Below are 12,228 nucleotides of genomic sequence, written 5' to 3'. Positions count from 1 at the left end.
GAGGATGGCGTGAATTAATCGAATCAACTTCTAGTGATATTGTTATATTTGCAGAGAAATGTCATGAATTAATCAAAATGTCTTCTAGTGATATTGTTTAATCTGTAAAAATATAGTATGAGTTAATGAATATATCGAAATATCTTCTAGTGATATTGTTATATTTGCAGAGAAGTGCATGAATTTATCGAAACAACTTCTAGTGATATTGTAATATTTGCAGAGAAATGTCATGAATAAATCAAAATATCTTCTAGTGGTTTATATTTGCAGAGAAATGATATGAGTTAATGAATTTATCAAAATGTCTTCTAGTGATCTTGTTATATTGGTAAGGATATGGTATGAGTTAGTGAATTAATCAAAATATCTTCTAGTGATCTTGTTATATTTGCAGAGAAGTGGCATGAATTTTATCAAAATGTCTTCTAGTGATATTGTTTATATTTGCAGAGAAATGGCGTGAATTAATCAAAATGTCTTCTAGTGATATTCTTTTATCTGTAGAGAAATGGTAGGAGTTAACGATTAATCAAAATGTCTCCTAGTGGTCTTGTAATATTTGCAGAGAATTGGTATGAGTTAATGAATTAATCAAAATGTCTTCTAGTGATATTGTTATATCTGTTGAGGAATAATATGAGTTAATGAATTAATCAAAATATCTCCTTGTGATCTTGTTATACGGTAAAGAAATGGTATGAGTTAGTGAATTAATCAAAATATCTTCTAGTGATCTTGTTATATCTGTAGAGAAATGAAATGAGTTAGTGAAGTAATCAAGATACCTTCTAGTGATATTGTTATATCTGCAGAGAAATGGTATGAGTCAATGAATTAATCAAAATGTCTTCTAGTGGTATTGTTGTATTTGCAGAGGAATGGCGTGAATTATTCAAAATGTCTTCTAGTGATATCGTTTAATCTGTAAAAAAATAGTATGAGTTAATTAATATATCGAAATATCTTCTAGTGATATTGTTAGATTTGCAGAGAAATGGCGTGAATTAATTAAAATGTCTTCTAGTGATATTGTTATATCTGCAGAGAAATGGTATGAGTTAATGAATTAATCAAATCTCTTCTAGTGGTATTGTTATATTTGGCAGAGGAATGGCGTGAATAAATCGAAACAACTTCTAGTGATATTGTTATATTTGCGGAGAAATGTCATGAATTAATCAAAATATCTTCTAGTGATATTGTTATATCTGCAGAGAAATGTCATGAATTAATCATAATGTCTTCTAGTGATATTGTTATATCTGTAGAGAAATGGTATGAGTTAATGAATAAATCAAAATATCTTCTAGTGATATTGTTATATTGCAGAGAAGTGGCATGAATTAATCAAAATGTCTCCTAGTGATCTTGTTATATTGGTAAAGAAATGGTATGAGTTAGTGAATTAATCAAAATGTCTTCTAGTGGTATTGTTATATTTGCAGAGAAATGGCGTGAATTATTCAAAATGTCTTCTAGTGATATTGTTTAATCTGTAAAAAAATAGTATGAGTTAATGAATATATCGAAATATCTACTAGTGATATTGTTATATTTGCAGAGGAATGATATGAGTTAATGAATTAATCAAAATATCTTCTAGTGATATTGTTATATTTGCAGAGAAGTGGCATGAATTTATCGAAACAACTTCTAGTGATATTGTTATATTTTGCAGAGAAATGTCATGAATTAATCAAAATGTCTCCTAGTGATCTTGTTATATTGGTAAAGAAATGGTATGAGTTAGTGAATTAATCAAAATATCTTCTAGTGATATTGTTATATTTGCAGAGAAATGTCATGAGTTAATCAAAATGTCTTCAGTGATATTCTTTTATCTGTAGAGAAATGGTACGAGTTAATGAATTAATCAAAATATCTCCTAGTGATCTTGTTATATGGTAAAGATATGGTATGAGTTAGTGAATTAATCAAAATATCTTTCTAGTGATCTTGTTATATCTGTAGAGAAATGATGTGAGTTAGTGAAGTAATCAAAATACCTTCTAGTGATATTGTTATATTTGCAGAGAAGTGGCATGAATTTTATCGAAATATCTTCTAGTGATATTGTTATATTTGCAGAGAAATGGCATGAATTAATCGAAATGTCTTCTAGTGATCTTGTTATATTTGCAGAGAAATGTCATGAGTTAATCAAAATGTCTTCTAGTGGTATTGTTATATTTGCAGAGAAATGGCGTGAATTAATCAAAATGTCTTCTAGTGGTATTGTTATATTTGCAGAGGAATGATATGAGTTAATGAATTAATCAAAATATCTTCTAGTGATATTGTTATATTTGCAGAGATGTGGCATGAATTAATCAAAATGTCTCCTAGTGATCTTGTTATATTTGCAGAGAAATGTCATGAATTAATCAAAATGTCTTCTAGTGATATTGTTATATCTGCAGAGAAATGATATGAGTTAATGAATTAATCAAAATGTCTTCTAGTGATCTTGTTATATTTGCAGAGAAATGTCATGAATTAATCAAAATGTCTTCTAGTGATATTGTTATATCTGCAGAGAAATGATATGAGTTAATGAATTAATCAAAATATCTTCTAGTGGTATTGTTATATTTGCAGAGAAATGGCGTGAATTAATCAAATGTCTTCTAGTGATATTCTTTTATCTGTAGAGAAATGGTACGAGTTAATGAATTAATCAAAATATCTCCTAGTGATCTTGTTATATGGTAAAGAAATGGTATGAGTTAGTGAAGTAATCAAAATACCTTCTTGTGATATTGTTATATTTGCAGAGAAATGGTATGAGTTAATGAATTAATCAAAATATCTTCTAGTGATCTTGTTATATTGGTAGAGAAATGATGTGAGTTAATGAATTTATCAAAAAATATTCTAGTTGTATTGTTATACCTGTGGAGAAATGGTATGAGTTAATGATTTAATCAGAATGTCTTTTAGTGATATTGTTGCATTTGCAGAGAAGTGGCATGAAATAATCAAAATGTCTTCTAGTGATAGTCAGACATATAAAATCCTGATTAACGATTCATTAGGTATGATTCTCAGACCGTCATTCACAATTGATGGATGTATGATACTCAGACCGTAAGTCACAATACATGGATGCATGATACTCAGACATGTGCAATCGTAATTTGTCATTTCATAAATTTATGATACTCAGATCGTTATTCACAATTATTGGATGTATGATACTCAGACATATGCAATCATGACTCACATTTCATGGATTTGTGATACTCAAATCGTCATTCACAGTTCATGGATATATGTTACTCAGACCGTTATTCACCATTCATGGATGTATGATGCTCAGACATATACAATCGTGATTCACAATCCATATAGTTATGATACTCAGGCTGTTATTCACAATTCATGGATATATTTATAAAACTAATAGTTATATTTATAAATAAAACTAATCCAACATCCACTACTAATATACCTAATCCAAATATAATAGGATAATAACTAAATTCCATTTTATGATGCTTATGCAACTTAAAAAATTATATTTTTTACCTATAAATTCTAAATTTACTTCAGGATTACCAAAAAATCAAAATAAATGTTTATGCAACAAAGGGTTGCCTCCATATTTAGTATCATAAAAAGAAGTATTAAAATTACGATCAAGTAATAAAAATAATAAAGAACCAGCTAATACAGGCACAGATAATACTAACAAAAAGGAAGTTAATTAAGAAGTTCAAACAAATGTACTTGTTTTATCTAAAGTTACAGCAACAGAACGTATATTCTGGGTAGTAACTATAAAATTATTAGCACCCAATAAAGAACCAATTCCCACAGTATGTAATCCTTAAATTATAACATCTAAAGAAACTTCTCTCAAAGGAGGATAAAAAGTTCAACTACTATCTCGACCACCACCGATAAAAAAGGACTGATAAACCATTAATAAAGCTACAAAAGTAAACCGAAAAGATAAAGCATTAACTCGAGGAAAAGCCATCTAAGAGCATCTAATATAACAGGTAATATTCAATTACCAAAACACAATTAAAATAGGTATTACCATAAAAAAATCATTAGAGTACCATGTATAGTCAAAACAGAATTATAAACTTGACCATTGCCAAAAAATAAATAACCACCAGGACTAGCTCAAAACGATTAATCATAGATAACAAAGACCCACCCAAACCAGCTCAAAAACCTAAAATAATATAATAAGTACCAATAGTTTTATGATTAACGATATTATTAATCCTCTGCTTCAACACATTAAAAGTCATACATACCACAAAAAAATATTCATATTAAATAACATAAATAAACCAAAAAAAATATAAACTATAAAGACCAAAGGTAAACAAATAATAGCCCGACTATCACAAATATAACTAACCTTATTACCAACTATAAACAAACCATAACATAAATAGAGTAATAAAAAGAAACTAAATACACAAAAAGAAAAAAAAATACTAAAATAAAAAAACAGAACTAAATCAATTTAATATTAAATACTCAGAAAAAAAGAAATAGGACTAGGAAAGCCAAAATCAGAAACCATAGTTAAACAAAAATCAAACAAAATAACATACTAATATTAAAATATCCTCATAATAATAAACTAACGACTTCTAGCAATATGATAAAATTCACCAGTGAAATAAAATATCAAAATAGAAATATATCCATGAGGTAATATCATAATTAAATATCATAATTAAAGCTGTAGGTTTACCATAATACAATATGCTAATCTCAGATAATAAAACAAAACCCATATGACAAATAGAAGAATATGCAGCCAAAGACTTACAATCACTTTGAAACATACAATTAAAAGAACAAAAAACTATTCTAACCAAAGAAAAAAATTAATAGCTCAAAACCAAAAAAATTCAAGGACTTACCAATACGATAAAGCCCAGTCCCACCTATAACTTCAATATAACTCCAGCTAAAACTATTCTAGTACTAGTAGGAGCCTCCACATGAACCTTAGGTAACCATACATGCAAAAAATAAACAGGGAACTTAACCAAAAAACATAAACTCAACAAAAAAATTAACTCATAAGATATAAAAATTCTTAATAAACATAATAAAAGTTAAAGAAATTAAAAACATGACTAAAAAAACAAAAAAAGTATATCAAAAAATAAAGTATAAAAAACCAAATAATAACAAGCACTAACTTTTAAAAACTTGACGACCATAACCAAGTAAACAAAATAAGATTGCCAATACAGCTAATTCATAAAAAATATATAAAATTAAAAAACTACCAGAATAAAAAAACAAACACTAGAAAAAACGGTAAGATAGCAATAAAAAACTAAACCACCCAAAACTTCAGAAACACAAATAAAACCTAAAATAAAAACACTTATAAAAGATAAAAAAACAAAATTAAAAGAATCAAAAAAAACCTATTAAAACAGATAAAGAAAAAAAAAACAAAAAATAAAAAAGGACTAAAAAAAGAACAAAACAATAAAAAAACAAACATAAACTGAAGCTATCTTCTAATTACAAATTAGAAATTAAAAAAATTAAACTAAAACAGCAAAAAACAGATAATAAACCAACATAAAATAACAAATGAACAAAATAATCATAATATTTCAAAAAAAAAATTAAAACTAATTATAGAAAGATAAAAAACCAAATAACTAACACCTAAAGATATCAAACATATAGATAGTAATAAAAAAAAAACCAATTAAATTAAAAGTACCAAACAACAACAAAATTTTTAATCTCAAAGGGACATTAAAAAAATCTCTGAACTAATAAAATTGACATTATAATTATAAGAAATAACCAAAAACAAAACAAAATAAAAAAATAGAATAAAAACTTCATTATAAGAAAATATTCCCAATAATAATAAACAATTAAAAGATTCAGTAGAACTACAACAACTATATCTAAAAAATTATGTAATAAAAAAATTGGAAATAACAAAAAAATATACCAAAAAATAAAGAAAAAATCTTTACAAAAATTTAACGAAATAACAAAATATGGTAACTTCTGCAAAGTCAAAAACCATATAATAGACTACCCCTTTATATCAGACAAAATAGTAAACAATCAAAAATGAAAAGGAACAGAACCAGATTTTAACTGAGAAAAAAACTGAAATTTTCAAAAACCAAAAAATAATAACCAGGACATAAAATGAACATAAGAGAAAAAGAAAACATGAACATGAATATAATAGCAAGAACGAAAAAAGAAAAAGCAACGGAAAGATCATGAGCATAATTCATCAGGTCCGATTCTGATGAGGTATTGTTACTATTTTGATCTGTAACTTCTTAATACGCGTTTTTTGTTAATTTAGTTTTATTGTTAGATTATTATTATAGATTTTCGTTAATCAATAGATGCTTGTATTCTGAAATAGACTCCCACAAAATAAATTTAATTGCGTACAATATGTATAATACTACTAGACGATCGATTCGATGAGAACAGAACAAACGAGAGAAAAAGAAAAAAGGAGGAGATGTAAACATTGGAGAAAAAAGCCAGACGTTTAGCAAAAAAAATCTTTTTTTTTTTTTTCAAAAAAACTTTTTTTTGGTTGTGATATATAATAGAAATTGCTTAGTAGATTTTTGCAATGCATACAAAAATTTCTTTTTCTAAAAAAATTCTAAAAACCAAAACAATATCTTTCTAAATATTTTCGTTCGTAATTTTTTTATCTGAGTAAGAAAGTGATTTTGTTCCTGTGAAATTGAAGATCTCAAAACTTTCTTTTATGTTTTATAAAAATGATTCATATATTATTGATTCGACGATAAAATTTATAATTACAATAATAATAACAATAATTTAGCATGTAATTATTATTTGCACGATTTGCATATTTAATTTATATATGGGAAAAAAATTTTTTATTGCATCAATTTAATCGCTGCAATTGTTATTTCTGTTTATTGATTCATAAAAACTTATTTGAAGAGCAGTGGTTATTATTAAATGTCAAAAATTGAAGCAAATGGTAATGGAGATGTCATTGGTCAGGATGAAATGGAAAATACGCTTACAAGTAAGTAGGTGTATACTCTTTTGTTTTTTGCTTAAATACCATTGATTTTTACACAATAAAATTTCTATTGGATAATCTTCGGTGCCTTCTTTGCATTTTTTTGCTGATTATTTTATGTATCAATTAATAAATTATTTCATTTCCCTTTTGCAGTTATTTTTTAAAGTAAATATAAGTAAATATAAAAAGAAATTTTTAAATCAAATAAAAGATTGATTAATCATTTAAAATTTTTGAACGAAAAAAAGGAATAAACGAATCGATATATCTATTTCAGATGGATCAATTGATGAGGATAATAACTGTTTAGAAAAATGTGATGAAATGACAGAAATGAATGATGCAACATCCAAATGCAATCAAATCGAAAAAAATTAGCAGAAAAGAATTTTCAAATATTTCACGGAAATAAAAAAGGATCATCTACACATGTTATACATTTTCAAGAATCAGTTCGTGTTGACATACCAAAGTGAGCTTTTAATTATATTATTTTGGTTCCGAGTAATACTTGAATTTTACTTTATTTCCTATGCATATTATGAAATTTTATTTGACACGTTTAGTGTTAACTTTCTATTCCGCTACAATATTACTGTTTTTATTGCTGCTTTTTTTTCTCCTTTTTTGGGAAAATTTAAAATAATAATGTCTTGAAAATATCAGAAGTATCACTCGAATACTTTAGTTCCTTTTTCTTTTTTCCATCTCTCTCTCTCTCTATACTTTCTTGCATTAAATTAAGAAAAAAAAAAAAAAAAGCTCCAATGGGTCCTATTAAAAATGTTTGAAATAAATGTATGAAATAACTAAAGTTGATATACAAATACATGATTTTAAAAATTCTAACCAATTAATGCAACAGAGAGATATAGTTTCGCTTTTTTCCTGGAGACCTAAAATAGGTCAAATTATAACCTGCAGAAATTTTATATATATTCGATACAGATAGAAAATTTTATTAGCATATGTATACATGTATATTTTAACAAATAAAAAATATATGTTTTGGAAGTTACAATGTCAATTGCAAGCTCTTATTAAATAAAAGAATGAAAGATAAAAATTAAAATACAATTTGATTTTTTTAATGTGATCAGTTCAAATTATTTTGTTTTGTTTAAATGTTTTCATAATTTTCAAACTTCATATTTTGTTTAATAGCATATTTCAAATTTTACATTTCTTTAAATAATGATAGAATTTCAATTTTTTTATTAGAAACATAACATTTGAAAAGATTATGATAAAAAAGCATATGTGTTTCATCTATTTCTGAAAACATTGGAAATATTTCCAACTTTTTTAAATGATAAGTCAGAAAAAACGCTGGAGCGATAACTTAAAATAAAAAAAAGGCTCATATTGAAAACTCAACAAAGTAATAAATGGAAAAACAGAAGATTGAAAGAAGAAAAACATCATTTAACGATTATTTTTTTATTTAAATTGAAATAATTTATCTTTAAAAACTGAGGTAATAAACGATTATATTATTAAAGAAAAATTTTTACTTGGAATGAATAACAAATCCTTTAGAGAAAAAAAAGAAAATGTGCATTAAATGAAAATCATTTTTTATTCTGTTTTTCCATAATGCAAATTAGAATTATAGCTCACCGAAAACCACATCTGATTCATCTAACACGGAAAAAAGAGCATGCCGTATATGTCAATCGGAAACCGGTGAACTTGTTCGACCATGTGCCTGTACCGGAACAGTAAGATCTTCAAATTCGATTACCATTCTTTTCCTATATCTATTATGCATAATAAATTATTTGATATCTCGGTAATTAATTTCATATTACATTAATATTTTCAGCTTATTTCTTTTTATATTACTACATTCAATGAAGCTAAAATTTACAATTTAAATGAATTATAAAGTACTAAATTGATTTATATGTTCAACAAAACTTGTTTTTTTAATTTTATTTTCAATTAATTCGATGTTTTAATATATTTAATTCGATACATTTAATATAAGTAATTAGTTGGTTTAATTCGACGTACTTGATATGCTTAATTAATGTATTTAATTAAAAGATCATCATTTAAATGTTCAATTCGATATATTTAATTATCCAAGTTAAAATAAACGAAAATCCAATTTTATAGCTATTTTATATCAAACGAATAATAAATTAATAGATTTAGTATTTTTTAAAGCTTAATTAGTGTTTCATTTTTTGCATTATTTTTTATAATTTATGGCTTTGAAAACAATATAAACATGTAGAGCGTATAAAACTTAAATGTTAAACGTATGAAATATTATTCCATTACATAATTCATTAAACATTGCATTCTATTTGATTATTTAATTAATGATAATTTTATCAAACTTTTCTTCAGTCTATATAATCAAATATTAATAAACTATCATTTAATTGATTCAAACGTATTTTTTAATAACGATTTATATTATTAATTTTTATAACTCATTTTTATTTCCAATTGTAATAAAAAACTTTTTATTTAAAAGAAAATTATTATTTATTAAAAAATAAAAAGAAATAAAGTAAGTGAAAAAAGAAATGCTAATTGCCAGATGGGCGATATTCACGAGCATTGCTTAAATGAATGGTTACTTCGATCAAACAATAATGATCGATGTGAAATTTGCCAAGAAAAATATTCAAAATCCGGAAATATCTTACAACCAATATGGAAGTGGCAAAAACCACAAATTGAAATGACGGTTGAATCTTTGATCATTTTCAGCTTTTTTTCTCGCTTTAATTTTAGAAATTAAAACAATGATTTTTTTTTTTTTTAAATGTTTTTATCTTTAATCTTCAGTTGGAAAAAAATTTTCAGAAATAAATGACAAAATTTTTTCCTAAATTTTTCTCATGCTCACATTTGTCATAAATTTTACTTATTATTTAATGGGAATTATTTTTGTTTAACTTTGATTTAAGAGAAAAGATTTTGAAAAAAAAAATGAAAAGCGAACAGATTGAAATATTTACATATGAATATATAAATTAATTAATGATGATGATCTGAATTGAGAGATTTTTTCAATTGTAATTTCCATGAGCATGATATTTTTTCCAAATTTTTGACAAGATCTAAATTAAAATGATTTGATAAGAAATGTAATAAATTTGCTACATTGATAACAGTTGAAACAAATAACTTTTTAATGAATTATCAAAACTGACATCGGTAATAGCAATTGATGACTAATGATACTAGTTAATATTAGTAATTAATGATACCAGTAATAATTAAGCAACTATTGAAATTCAATATCTTGTTAGTAGAAAATGAAATTGATGAAGTAAATATTGAAATTTCAATACTTCTTTCAAGTATTTCAAATATGTAAGTGAATTTGAGGAAATTTAATTAAACTATCCAGTTTTGCTTAGGGATGAATTTGAAGTTTTCAAATCTTCTCTAATTATTGCAAAATTAGTTGGACTAAGCTATTGTTTAATGATAAATGGCTTAATTTTAGCTTGATGCAAAAAAAAAAAAAAACAAAAAAACAAAATATATGCAAAAAAACAAAATATCTTTCTCTTTTTTCAAAAGATTATTTTTTACTTTTCATAATTTTTAAAATGAATTTAAGAAAAACAAATGCTATTTTCTTTTTTTACCAAGTTCAAAAGCTTTAAAAACATAGCGAACTCTTAGATTCCATCTACATATGTGAGCTTTTTATACATATGAAATTATAATACATTCATATTTTTAAAATATATTCAAGCCTGCAATTTGCAATAGCTGTTCAGTTGTTTGCAATAAAATTTTGTTAAATAAAATCAGTTCAAAAAAGTTTTTTTCTTATAAGTTTGCGTGGCAAAATAAATTTAAAAAACATACAATGAAATAAAAATTAAATGAAGAATATTTTTACTAACAAAGTTATTAAATGTAGAATTTTTTAGCCAAAATACATTAGTTTATATTATAAGCTAGGCATTGTTAATAAAATGTAAGAAAAAAGTTGCTCATAGTCAAAAAATTACTTTTTTTTAATCATATTTATTAATACAATGAAATATTAAAGTATAAAATTAATATAAAAATAATGAATAAAGATTAAAAATTGAGCAAAATAATGAAATTGCCGATGCATTAGAAATTAGGAAAAGCATAAAACTTAGAAGATTTTATTAGAAAAATTTATCTGGAAAAGCATAAAATTCCAAATTTAATTTTTTTTCTAATGATATCAATTGTGATTCGCAACAGCTCATAAATAATATTCTTAAATGATTCATTTCAACAAAAAACTGATCAATTTGGAAATTTTATTGATGGATAAATAAATACTTTAATATGATAGGATTGATAATAAGTAACTAAATATTTAAAAAAAACTTGCTAATAAGTTTAGTATTAATAAAATAGTAATTAAATATTATTGGTATATCTAAATGTATACAATATCTAATTTTAGAATATTGTTGAAACATCATCGGTAATTTGCTTATCTATATGCTTGTGGTATATGATAACATTAACTATTGAAAGAGAATTTTTTGATCGAATTTTCGTGGTTGGTTTACCACCACGCTCACCTGATATAGCACGTATACGTAAGTGTATGTTTACAATATTAGAATTATTTAACAATAAGTTAAGATGATATTTTTATTTTTTTATTCTAATCATAGCGTTTTCCCTTTTTTTGATTTTTTTTCCGCTTTTTTGATTATCAAAATGAATATTTATCATTTTAATTGCACAGAATATTCATAATTTATGATAAATTTTTATAAATTTTATTTCAATAAATCATTTTATCTTATTTCTAAGCATGATACATTAATAATAAAGTCATAGGAAAAATTATTAGTAAAATTTTGCTCCTAGATAAATAAATAGATATATCAATAATTAAAGAGTAGCAAAATTTAATTACGGAATAAAACTATAGTCCATTTTGCTTTTAAATATATATATCAAAAATTAAAAAATATCAAAAATTTATTTTGCTTCTAAATAAATAAATATATCAACAATTAAAAAGTAGTAAAAATCTTTTTAGAATCCATTTCTACCAGCTTTAAAATTGTTTAGTTGTAACACTTTTAATTATATCAACATTAATTGGTGGCTTGATGAATATTGCTATGCGTATTTGGCATTATATTAATAAACAACGCGCAATACGCTTTATTGATTCTGGTGTTAATAAAAAAGCAATGAAATGA

The 12,228-nt window shown here is 24.5% G+C and overlaps 1 protein-coding gene across 1 annotated transcript; it reads left to right on the top strand.

Annotated features, from left to right (window-relative positions):
* Window positions 1-6,978: 6,978 nt before the first annotated feature.
* Bma-marc-1 (Uncharacterized protein) lies at window positions 6,979-12,228 on the top strand (the record flags this gene model as incomplete). Its single annotated transcript, XM_043082825.1, has 6 exons — window positions 6,979-7,048; window positions 7,430-7,520; window positions 8,664-8,769; window positions 9,603-9,752; window positions 11,472-11,610; window positions 12,095-12,228. 6 exons carry the CDS (start codon window positions 6,979-6,981, stop codon window positions 12,226-12,228), a joined length of 690 nt encoding a protein of 229 aa, XP_042938759.1.

This window comes from Brugia malayi (genome assembly GCF_000002995.4).
Source record: "Brugia malayi strain FR3 genome assembly, contig: Bm_012, whole genome shotgun sequence".
NCBI lineage: Eukaryota > Metazoa > Nematoda > Chromadorea > Rhabditida > Onchocercidae > Brugia > Brugia malayi.
The sequence above is the reverse complement of the archived record's forward strand: the minus strand, read 5'-3'. Positions and strand labels throughout refer to the sequence as shown.